This window comes from Psittacula echo (assembly GCF_963264785.1).
Source record: "Psittacula echo genome assembly, chromosome: 1".
Taxonomy (NCBI): domain Eukaryota; kingdom Metazoa; phylum Chordata; class Aves; order Psittaciformes; family Psittacidae; genus Psittacula; species Psittacula echo.
Window position 1 is genome coordinate 9,455,231 of NC_137735.1, and position 13,258 is coordinate 9,468,488.

The following is a 13,258-nucleotide window of genomic DNA, read 5'->3' on the forward strand; positions in this document are numbered from 1 at the left end:
AAAAACCCAAAACCTATCAAAGAGATGAAAAGTTAAGAAAATTCCCACGAAATGAGAAACTACATTTGGTTATTTCATGGGTATATCAGGCAGATGGGAGGGAAATGCATAACCATAAACATGGTTAACATAGAAAACAAACATTTTTCTATGCATTTAAGAGTTCTTTTTTTAGGCATCTTTCACTTCAAAAGAGAAGCAGCTGCAACCATCTTTTACTACTTGCCTTATTTTTCTTAGCAAAGTGTGAAAAGGTCTGAAGAGTTCAGACATATCTTCTGGTTTATGGTCCAGATTTAACGGTCCCTCCGAGTAGACAACAAGGCCACTGTAACACAAACACATGCATGAACACACACAAAAATGACAATTTCATTACACATAGCAACTACTGAATAAGGAGTCAGAAAAGCAGCAAGCATGAGAACTACACTCAAGTTACATATTGTTATCTTATTTTTGTCTTGTTCACACACTGTTAGAATAAAATGCTACTTAAAGCAACAGTAAAAAGATCTCATCCCCTCTGCCCATCCCCTTAAACATGAGAAAAAACAGTGGAAGCATAAGGAGATGAACATACATTTATTTCATTTCTGCAGCATAATGACCCATAAAAAAAAAAAACAAACCCTAAGAAACTGATAATCAGTTAAGTTGGGAAAGTCTGCTGACTTGAGCATTTGCAAATGGCTTTTTCTTTCCAGTCTAAATGAGTTCTAGGCAAGCCAGTTGACTCTCTAACTCCTTTTTTTCTACCTTTAAAATAAATACAACCTGATATTAACATGTGGCAAAAGCGAAAACATTTGCCAAATCATATAAACCACATTTTGGTAATAGCATGCTTCTAAAACAATTCAACACTGGTAGATACTCCCCTAGAAAAAGGTCAGCTCAGGATCCTGAAAGCCTCTCTGTCCTTCACTGCAGACATCCCAATAGTTCCTCCTGACCAAATCATTACTGCCCAAACCTGTCTGTGTCAGGAATTAAACAAAATTCACCTTCTTCACCATATCTACTGCATCATATTGTAATGTGTCTGAGAGTAGATTCCACCCACACCAGGCACCATAGCTTAAAACTGTTTAATCCTCTGCCCACCGCAAAACCAATGTATTTTTCTCAAAGGCAAATAGATCACACGTTCTCACACTCCAGATTAGTTTTCTCTCCTCCCCGCCCCCCCCATGCCATTTTCTCCTTGCTGCCCTTACAGTCAGTGCTCAGCTACTCAAGGTACTTAAGACACATGTTCTTTTTCTTACACTCAGATCACATGTTGCTTTGGAGAGCTTCCTAGCTACTCTGCATCCAAATTATCCAGAGTAACGGGGACAACTTTGCATTGCATCTGTCTTGCACTTAAAAGCTTCTATTTTCACAATCCCAGCAAAAGGCTGGCATTCCTTCCAGAAAACACTGTATCTGGATGGCGTAGTTTTTCTATGGAACTTCATATGGCGGTGATTTATTTTCAAATCCCTGGATACTTAGGAACAGTTAAACTTTATTTCTCTTCTCCCTCTCAGCCCTTCTTTGTAATTTGGAATTGACATGGTGTATTTTCCAGACAGTACTCGGACTTCCAGTTAGTCATGATGCATTTGTCATCGTGTCTTCCAGCAGCTTCAAACTGAGTTCCCACATTCCTGCTGTCTTTTGATAATCAGATTATTACTGTCATTATTTTTAGAATGACAGTTACAGACAATGTCCTATTTAACAGGAACAATGGGCCACAGGGATTTCCTGAGAAGAAGCGTATTCCACTCGGGATTTGAGGTTTCTTATTTCCCTCAATTATACTGCATGCATTAGCTAACTTTAAAACATTCACCCTGGTAAAATATTAGAAACACACGGGCTTTACTCCAGTTACTCCAGAGTAACTGCTACCTTAAGTCATGAAGACTCATTAGGAAAACTGCATCTGATTTGTCTGATATTGCAAGACCTACATGAAGCAAAACCAGTGTTTTAATTTGTCCTGAGTGGTCAACACACAAATCTACACATAAATTACATATGTCAATACTTTCTTTAAACAGCTTTAAGCCTAATTCTGGTCGCAGCGCACTTTGTCGTGACAATTCTTTTTGAATGTAGAGTCATTAAGAAAAAGACAAAATTCCTGTTGAAAATTTCTGGTTTTCAAGACTCCTGTCCTTAGCTCATACTATTTTTGAGTGACAAAAAATGTGCTTTCAAAAAATACTTCTGCCCATGTGACATTCCACAGACTGAAGGTCTTAAATTTAAATTTCTTCCTAGAGGATGACTGATTAACTGATCCAGGTTCCTGCCTTCTATGTTTGAAGTTCTACTTCCTTTTTCTTTTCATCTTTTGATATTCTACATGAAACTGGTGAAGATTTAAAACAAAGCATCATAAGTTTTTGATTCTTTTTTAAAGAAAGTACAAAATCAGGTAAAAAAAAAAAAACAGCCAAAATTCTGAACAAAGTTTTTGAAATCTTCACTAAATCTTTAAATGACGCAGAGTGGAAAAGAGCTAAAAAATTACTTACCATACAATGGCTAGTCTTGGAATTGTAAACATTAAAGCTGGTTCATAGTCATCTATCATATCTTGAGTGAGGTATCCAAGCCTTAACGCTCTAAGCAGAAGAATGAAATTATTTAGTAAGAGATTAAACTTCTGAAGAATAAATTTCAATAGGAAAAAATATTTAAAAAACCTGTTACAAGCCAAACAAAACTGACAGCATTTAAGTCTTTGTCCTCTAATGACTTTTCAAACACCTTAGGTCCCATTTAGATGAAACCCAACCCGTTTAGGCTTTTCATTTGGCTTTCCAGGTGTTCCAGATTTCTTCACAACTTCTCAATATTCTTATAAGTTCCATAACATCCTGATATTTGTTCTCCAATTTGTCTGTATCAGTGCATAAAGTTAACACTCAAAACAGCACTCTAGTCTCACTGACTGGTCCAAGAAAGTGCAAATAACTTTGACTTACTCCTTGTTAGTACTTGCATCACCAGTGCTGCTGGTGGTGGACAGCAAAGCAATCACAAAGCAAGCACTGCTTTGTACTAAAGGTAGATGCGTGGCCATCAGTGTTTGGCCCGCTCTCACTCCTGGTTCCTTCCTACAGTCGGCTGCCAGATTATCCAAAGCTGCAAATGGGCTTGTGAACAACCTGGTCTAGTGGAAAGTGTCCCTGACCATAGCAGTGGGGTTGGAAATAGATGATTTGTAAGGTCCCTTCAAACCCAAATTGTTCTATGGTTCTATTATTTTTCTTTTTTTCTCTTACTAGGCAAATACATGCATATATAGTAGCTCTCTGATGGAAGGCAATTCCTCCTGCTTGCTGCGACCATTGAGCTGTAATCCTGCCTTTTAAAATGTCTGAAACACCTCTGATCTGTGTGTCATCTACATATTGTGGCAGTGTGCTCTGTACTTCTTCATTCCTTCATGAAAGTACTGACCACACCACGTCCAGAGTCCTACTTCACAAGACATTAAAAACAACGCTTACTCCAAGTGTGTTTGGAGTGTGTGTGTGTGGGGAAATGAAAATTATCCAACACTGTCCATTCAAAACAAATTCACATTTTTCTTACACCCTAAAGTTCCAAAAGAACTTACAAATTGTTGGTTGATTGTTTTTAACATTGTTACTTCATACATAAAGAGTCAAGCTCCAGTCCTCTTAAGATTTTTAAGAGGCTTTACAAGTTCTTTATGATGATCATTAGAGGTTCACAGATGATTTGAATCATCTCGCCACGTATTCTTGCATGAAATATCATTAAGTCTTGATGCCTTAAACAGATTTAGCTTATTTAAATGCTTTAAATTCACACACCTATAACTAGGCACACCAACAATATTGTTTTTACTGGATTAACGGCTTTTGGTGTTTTTTTTTTTTGTCTAAAACCCACAAAAGCATAGGCTTGTGCCTTGCATACATGCTTAATGCTTTTTAAACACTATACTTGGATACTTACTAGAAAAGCAAAACACCTGGTGTTTTATGATGCTTGAAGACTACAGTTAAAGTATTTCCACAACAGTTCAGACTGAAGGTAAACACAGAAAAGAGAATCTAGTATGTCAGTAAAACACTTACCTCTCCACAGTTTCACAGAAAAGAACAATCACCTCCTGCTGTACATAATATTCTTTTGGAGACTTCACAGGTACCATGGCTGACACGTAACTATGAAGATTATAAAATAACATACTAGTGTTTCACATGCCTTAACAAATTGGATTATAAACAAAAAGCAAACCGAGGACAAATCATCTTGGAAACCTAACTTTTCCTGTACCATTTTGTATTTATTTTGACAGCACCCACTATGAAAACTGCAGTGTAAGAATATTTACGAAACGCAGCTGATTTACTTATTGCAAAGTGAGGCAATGGAACTCAGTAGTAATTTAGAAATATAATTACAAAACACATTTAGCATTCAGAACTCCATACTGTGGGGCACAGGGAAGGAGGTCCTAGAAGGATCTTTATTACAACATCTTGAAGATCGTTTACTCTGCATCTCCTTAAGAAAAAAAAACGCTAAAATGCATATTTTACCTGGAAAAGTTTAACCTGAAATTATCCTAGTGAAATGCAGTTATGCAGCAGAGACAATTCAGAAGATTTAAAAGTAGGCCTCCTTTCTATGAGGAATTGCATACAAAAGCACTAAATCACAACATAGAAAACATTGGTAAATGTGGCTTTCTGTTACTGTATTACTTAATCAGTCATTTATAGACTACAGGTAGCACAGGAAAGGAAAGAGTTGTTCACAAAACAATGGCAAAGAAAAATGCTGAATGTAGAGAAGTAGAGTGATACGGACAGGCCAGAAACTGCACAGGCACAGTGAAGAACCAGTTACTGGCTGTCATCGGTGTCTGCACCCAAAGCCACATTTAAACCCCACGCTTTTAGCCAATGTTTTTCAATTAAAGTGTTTTTCAATGTAACAGTATAATGATAGTTTTATGAATCAGACAAAAATGTTTACATGACTAAAATAATGCAGGAGAATATGAAAAACAAGGAAGGGCAAACAGTAACAGGAAATAAGTCAAGTCTACAAAAACCTTTAAACTGCTACTCAATTCTAAGAAACCTGTTCTGCTGAGGGTAGGAAGGGATGTATTATATTAGATCCATAGAGAATCTTGTTCTGCATCCTGACTGCAACTATGTTCACACCACAAACATCTAACAGACATGCAGGAAGCTGGCTTGCATTCTGAAACACAATGCAGGACCTGGTCAATGTGACCTCTGATACAATAAATAGTTAACTTCCTCCCCCCAAAAGTAGTTATTTTTATTTGTGCTATAAATCTCCAGGCCATTTTTCAGTCACAATTTTTAAAATCAGTCATTTCCTGTGGTTAATTATGGTTTGTATAAAAGCACTTTCATCAGATTTCAATTTGCCGTCTTAAATTCACCGAGTGCATCTTGCTTACACCTCTAAGCACAAGAGAATGAAACCTCATAATCTCGCTACTATGTTATCATATTTTTTTTTTAATGTCTTTTGTCGCCTTCTTTTCAACAAAGAAAACATTAGAGGAATCGATTTACGGCTTTCTTTTGTGTCTTGGAAAACCTCCCTCAAATGCCATATGCCAGTATGCAAATGGCAGATTATAGTTCAGTTGAAGAGAGCAAATGTTGATTGTTAAAAAGGTATTTAGTTTTCTTTTCATTATAGCTACACTGGAAGGAAAAATCTAACAATACAACAAATTCCTGAAGAATTCAAATACAACGATAGAAAAATTATGTATTTTTTTCCATAAAAGAAAACAGGACAAAACAGCCAACTTCCAAAAAAACCGAACAAGCCCCAAAGCAGTCATAGTAGCCAAGCCAAAGCTCACAATACATTTACTTTGGATCTTTTACCTTAATTCAAATTCAGCAAAAAGGACATCAAAATGCTTGAGTGAATCTTTCATTTTTTCTGTGTAGAAGTTCAAATCCCTTAAGGCCTGGTCACGAATGATATTTCTTACTTCCTCTAGGCTTCGGGTCAGATCCTTGGCCAACGGCTTCATAGCCATACTCTCAATTTCACGATTCATAATAATTGAACCAGCAGCCAAACACTATGAAATACATGGAGAGAAAATATTAATATTACAAAGTTACTTTTATGCTTTAAAAAAGCACAAAATGTGGTATTTAATATCTGAACAAGAGCACTACTTAACCCCGATTTTCTGCAAATTATCAAACAAGGGAAAGATTTAAGACTGACATGCCAAGAGTCATAAGCCTTCACACAAAAGGTTAGGGAGCAGCTCCATCAGGGGGACATGAGAATGCAGAGAGTTCAAGTACAAGAACCACAGAGCTGACAATAGAACTTAAAAAAGCTCTTCTTCCACTAGTTAGACAATAACTATTGGTAGGAGACACTCCACGCACACAAGGATTGCTTGCTTAAGAAGGACATGAATCCAGCTAAAGTACGATCAATGGACTTTTGACTTGGGCTAGATTGTTCCACTATTCCATTCTAAATATAATATAAATTCTAAAAAAATCTATTCACAAAAAGAACAGAAATTCTGCAATGGTGATGCCTTTTTTCAGAAATACTGGTCACACTGGCCATCAGACCAGGAATCCAGCTAAATGAGTATCCTGCCTCACACAGCAGATGGGAATATATTTTCTAGTAAAGACCATAAAGAACAGGTCACAGAGTCCCTTGCAGTTTCTGGAAAGCATCTATTTGAGACACTCCTTGCCCTAAGAGTAATATATGGACTCCCTCTGACCAGCTCACCAAGACATCCATTGAAAGTACATTTTTACTGTAACACACGAATAAAACCTTTTAAAAATCATGCTATTAAACCCAATCTATTTTATAATCTCTACTGCTGGCTTTATTCCTTTATGATACATTGGAAGACAGCAAGTATTGATATAAATTACTGTATTAATGGAAATATTTTATTAACTGAAAATATATATAAAGGTTTTTCTAGTCTCAAAGTTCTCATATTTCTCCTCTTATTTTTTGAACTCCATTTGCAGCTCTGTGTCCCCTCCCCTTTCCCCTGGACAGGAGGCATTTCTCAGCTCTGTACATGGGACCTGCAATCCCAGCCCTTTGTCAGCAGCCTGATGCCACAAAAAATTGCCCATTAACACCAAGTAACACAAACATGAGAGACTTACTTCTGCTCCAAACCAAAGCTGTCCTGCAAGGTTGTCATGGCGTATTTCCTCTGGAAACTTAACACAAAAGTCTCGGTTGGCCCGTTCATGTGGAATGCACTCATCCATTATTTGATTTATGATGTTCAAAACATTATCCTAAAGCGAAATATAGGATAGCATATATACTGTTCCCACAGAAATCCTACAATTATGGTTTTTTTTTCTTTTAATAGAATTTTAGTGAGAAAGACAGAAAATGCTGTATTTAACTCTTATGGTCATCACATACACAGAGAAAACAGAATATTCATAGAAAGAAGAGTGGTAAACTTGACTTTTCCTAGAGACTATTTCTCAGATTCACTGCAGTTTGACTGCTTTGGTGAAACTTCGGATGAGGAGGTATAATTTAAAGAGCTCATTACCTCCAGCTATCTGTAAATTATCAGTAAATAAACTAGAAGTACAAGTAAATTGGACTCCTTTCATTTCCTCTCACCAACCCCAATGATACGTACTTTATTCTTCCCAAAAGACTGCCTGAGAAAGTACCCTGGAGACTTCAGAACCTGAGTTACACTGGGAGCATTGGGGTTGAATAGAATTAATTTAGACTCATCCTGGGAGCCAAAAGCAGGTAGCTTCTACACTGGAGTCCCCAGGGCGCAGGGGCTAGTACTACCTGCCATCTCACTCCTGGCCATCCAGGAGGGTTAAGGGGCACCACAAAAGCTACAGAGAATTAATAACTGCTCTGATCTACGTCTGCACCAGAGTAAAGATCAAAGACCTGTAAGCAGTTTCTTGATCTGCAGCAAATAATCTGTATTCATTTATTTGAAAAGATAATTTTCACATACCCCTGCTGGGAACTGCATGGAATTTGATTAACATAATAAAGGTAGGTTCAGAGCATGAAAAAGGCTGAGTGCTTTCATTAAAGATGTTTAGCCTGTCTCGTGCTTCCTCTGCTATTTACAGAAATCATGTTTTATTTAAAATATCTTTGAAACAAATAAAAACAAACCTTTCTGTGCAGAACTGTTTAACAGGCAGAACTGCTTTAAGTCTACATTTTACTGATTTATTTTCCCCTATATTTAAAAAAATAATAGAAGACAGGAATTTTCAAGAAATCAGCCCCTTTAGAATGTTCCACACTGAGCAAGAACAGTGCCACACTTCTGGCACCAGGAAAGTTCCATGTTTTCTGTAACCTCAGTGCAAACTGCTGTCAATCCTGTTGCCACAAGATAATAACATTAATACTGTAATCACACTTGTCTTTATTCAAAATAAATTAACCTTTGACAATATTTGTTACACGTTGGTATAAAGTACTTTATGTGTTAACAATTAAAACATTTTTACATAAGTGTATTTTTGGCAAGTCTGTCACGAGGTAACACATTTCATTTCAATGAAGTTGTTAAAAACAAACAAGAAACCTCAAACAACATCCCATCCATTTAAAGCACTCTGGCACACAATGTTCAACCACCTTCTCTAGAAACAAATCTGAAAACCAAATGCTCTGTAGTTCCTCCATGGCATTCCACACACAGACCATGGCCAGCCAGTATGAGAGAAGAGAGAACAACGAAGCTAGGTTCACGCACAGAAAATAGAGACAATTTTAGAGATGCACCTCTCTCTCTGCTGGGTATAACACACTGCCAGGATTAGTAGGGCACTTCGTTCCCTAGGAATCCACAAAGATGTCCATCATAGAAACCGAGGGAAAAAAAAACCTCACAATATTCGCTAGTGTAACTGCAAGGTGATCTTAAATTCAAATCCTGGAAGAAGGCAGAGCAAAGATGCCCCTGTTTTGGCAGTGCCATTCTAGACCAGTGGCTGAAGAACAAGCCAGCCGGCCACCACCTCTCCTCTCCAGCATAACATGGCAATAAGTCAAGGAATCATGTGCAAATTAATATGATGCTTTAGGGTGAGAAAAAGCAAGCTAATGGCAAGTTTCCTATTTTCCTTCCTTCTGTTGCTTGATTCCTGGTATTGAGCATATTTCTCTCATCATTACTTAGCTAGGGCTAGCTGGGGAACCAAAGTATTTTGGAGTAGGTCCCATAAAATGATCAACTCCTAAATCACTTCTCATCCAAAATTACAGAGCAAAGAGTGAAAGTGAGGATCAAAGCATTTACGTTGTAGAAGTGCACGAGTCACTCAACATATTTTAAAGCCGTTATTACTGATCTAATTTGAGCACAAGTGCTTTGCCTGTAGTTCCCACTTTATCACCAGAGCAATACAGGCTGGCACATTAGGTTGAAAAAGCCAGATTCCTGTTTTCGGGGAATTAACAGAAGTTTGCAAAGATCTTTTAGCATTGGATACAGTGCTAACAAGTCATCCTACCAATGAAATTTTACAAAAGCTGCAGGAAATACAAAGAAATATTAAGGCAGGGAACTCTGGAAAGAATTATACTTGAATCTGATTTTATCAGATTCTAAATAATACAATTCAGTTTTGTTTTAGGACATCTCCCAAATTATTTTACTTGCCACCAAACGTGAATATGGAAAAAAGCAATTTTCACTCTCTTTTTCTAAACCCCACAGAATAGGATGAGACCCATATTGAAAAGCTTTCCTCTTTTTTACTTTAATGCATTATTTTCAAACACAAACTTATTCTACAGCAGCAACAAGACGGATCAAATTCCCCTTTTACAATCACCTACCTACTCAAAGTTCCTCATATATTGAAGAGTATTTTATGCAAATCAAGCAAAGCAACAGGATTCAGGATCAAGCAACTGCTCTATATTTTTATTCTGTTTTTCTAACCATTATACCTTGTAAAAAAGTATTAAAATTCTGTCTAAATCATCTCAGGGTGTAATTATAAGCATCATGAAATTTTGGACCTTAATGCACTTAAATCAAATATTGCAACTGAAGGCAACAGGATATAATAAAGACAACTTGTCTTTTTACAAAGCAGATATAATGCTACTTATTCAGCATATCATTTGTTCACCACCTGAATGACATTTAATATTCTTCCTCATTTCATCAATATTCTTATAATTTCTAGATGTTTCTGTTTCAGAGCACTCAATAGCTACCAGCACATCTCCATGGCTGCCAAACTTCCTGAGTCAGTTTAAAAACAGTTATTTTTAAATTGTGCAGTACTTAACCAGTATTTAAGTTAAACCAATAATTAACTTAAACCAATTGTCCAGTACTTAATTTAAACCATAGGAAATTAGAAGTTTAATATATACTTCCCAATGAAGATAAGTCAATAGGTCAATCTCTGGACTACTAGCAGCTATCTGTAGCTTCACACAGGCAGCTGGTCATTCTGTCAAAAAGATATTTAAAAAGATGAGCATCTTTTCCTGCATACTGTAGTGGTGATACGGGAAGATTAAGGAAAGAATAGTTGACGGAACTTTGCCATTTACTGTATAAATGCTGAAAAATTTCTCCAAGGTGAACTCTTTGCTGTTTCAAGGTGTGCCATTTCCCAAATCTTCCGATTTTCTACAAGGTTTATTTTATCTTATTAAAGGAAAAACAACAACAAAAAACCACAATTCTCCATCACTTTCCTTCTCTCTTCCATTCCTCCTCCTCAAGACAGCCCGATCACAGCAACCTAAACAGAAAATCTGGAATACTTGCTCCCATACTGATTTCAAATCTCAGCTGCTTTGAAACTGGAAGGATGCCAGGCAATTTGGACAGACTATCCAATGCACTGTAAGCAAATCAGTCTTTTCTTTAAGGAGCTTCAAGAAACATTCAATTTAGTTAATTACAGTATTCAGCTTTGTAAGCCGAGAAGGATTGGGTTTGGATACACGGTAGCATTGAGGTTTTGCTCTAATTTAAGCAACTGAAATCAATTAGTTGGAATTGAAGTAGTAAATCTTTCACTTGATCAATTCTTCTACATAAAAGCCTTTTTTTAGACATTAATGCATCCTTTGGTGGTTTTATCTGTTATCTTTTGGTTTATTTGTATAACGGAATGAGCACAGTTTTGTCTCAGCTGCTCTGTTTAGCCCTTCCAGCAGCACAACAGTCAGCCACTGCAGAGATTCTGCTTTGGGATTTACTCCAAGTTCCCCATTTCCTGGAAAACAGAGCTCAGTGTTTCACATAACAGAGAGCACTTGCATTTTATTTTGGTAGGAAAGCTAATGAGTGGTAGCAAGGCAACGCATGTAGTTAGCCATAGTAGAGGACAAAAAGTTGGTTTATTTTTGGTCAAGCAGTAATTGGCCATATACTCAATAATCAGAGCATAAAGCTAACAGCAACTGCTGCATTAGCTATTGTAATAGGTACAAAAAGAAAAGCAAGTAACTCCGCTTTACTTACGCCCTAAAACACGCGTTTAGATAAAAAAGGGCAGACAATATCTACCCTTTTGTCCATGTCCTTGATAAAATCTATGCTGCTTTTTCACACTATTAAATTCAACATGACCTTCCTCAGGTCTTTTGCAGAGGAAAGTAACTTCTCGTGTTGTTCAGTACCCTCTTTAATACTCCTTTCTTGAATTACCAGTAAAATCTGGCTCAAGGTAACACAATGTGATAATATCACCATGAGCTTAACAGATAGTATTTTAGCCTCTTCGTTTAAATATATCCTTCACATTTTTAATATCTTTTTAAGGCTTGATGTTAAGTTGCAGACCTCCTTCAACATCACACTTATGACAGAAACAACAGATGAACACAAGTCAAGGCCAAAGATAAAGCAAGATTTTGCTGTAATTAAAGCAATTAGATAATATTCAGGTTTTTTTATAGGTTACTTTCATGAACAGAAGAAACCAACAATAAGGTGACATATTTTTTTCATTACTTTCATGTAAGTAACAGGATTTTAAAGGACATCCAGAAGTCCTGGGTTCAGAAGCCAAGAGGGTCTCTACAGATGCCGCTTAAAGATCCAAAGTACTTCTTAAGACAGCAACAAGTTGCAACGCTCTCCCTCCAGTCCACCTTGTACAGAACCCAAAGGCTGTGCTTTCGGTTTCTTTTTCGCTTGAACAACTATTTGACTATTTCCCACTGCCAACACAGATTCACAAAATGGTTTAGGTTGGAAAAGACTTTAAGACCATCAAGTCCAATCATTAACCTAACACTGCCAAGTCCATCACTAAACCATGTCCCTAAGTGTGACATCTACATGCCTTTTAAAATACCTCCAGGGGGTTTGGAACTACATGATCTTAAGGTCCTTTCCAATCCTAACCATTCTACGATTCTATGGTGACTCAACTACCTCCCTGGCAGCCTGTTCCATGCTTGACAACACTTCCAGTGAAGAAGTTTCTCCTAACATCCAACCTAAGCCTCCCCTGGCGCAGCTTGAGGCTGTTTCTTCTCATACCAGGTATTGTTACTGGTGCAAAGAGACCAACAACCACCTCACTACAGCCTCCTTTCAGGTAGTTGCAGACAGTAATACTGTCTTTTCTGAGCCTCCTTTTCTCCAGGCTAAACAACCCCAGTTCCTTCAGCTACTCCTCATAACATTTGTGTTCTAAACCCTTCACTGGCTTCACTGGACACACTCCATCACCTCAGTGTCTTTCTAGTAGTTGGAGGCCTCAAACTGAACACCGTATTTGAGGTGCAGCCTCACCAAGATCCCTCTGCAGCCCGTTCCTACTCTCCAGCAGATCAACACTCCCACCCAGCTTGGTGCTGACAGCCAGCTTATTGAGGGTGCACTTCTAGATGCTCCCTAGTCCTAGTCCTTTCACTTCCTGAAAGAACTTAGGATTTTACATACGAACTTTTGGCCGTAGCTCCTAGTTTAACCTCACCCACTCCAGAGCAGTACCAAATTTCATCATGAATTAAACACAACATGGATCTCTAGCAATTCAAATGCTGTATCGCCCAATCCCAGCAACAATAATGCAGTTTGTGTTGAACTTCAAGTTCAAAGCTTCTTGTCCTGAACTATCTTGCTAGTGTACCCTCATCAGGGTCCTAAGCACTCCAAACATCACAGGTTTATGAATAGAAATTTTGATCTAACCTCCTGTATATATTCAAAATTTAT

General features: G+C 37.4%; 1 protein-coding gene across 4 annotated transcripts in view; it reads right to left on the reverse strand.

Annotated features, from left to right (window-relative positions):
* The window catches only part of ZFYVE28 (zinc finger FYVE-type containing 28), a 147,462-nt gene that overhangs the window by 47,355 nt on the left and 86,849 nt on the right, over positions 1-13,258 (reverse strand). For 2 of the 4 annotated variants that reach the window (XM_080624070.1, XM_080624069.1), the window contains exons 3-6: positions 5,922-6,124; positions 4,113-4,202; positions 2,535-2,624; positions 227-328 (exon numbers count right to left, since the gene is read on the reverse strand). In XM_080624070.1, coding sequence (XP_080480196.1) covers positions 227-328; positions 2,535-2,624; positions 4,113-4,202; positions 5,922-6,124 — 485 coding nt within the window. Of the gene's footprint in view, positions 1-226; positions 329-2,534; positions 2,625-4,112; positions 4,203-5,921; positions 6,125-7,208; positions 7,347-13,258 lie in introns of all 4 variants that reach the window. The other 2 variants (XM_080624072.1, XM_080624071.1) reach the window with 2 other exon arrangements.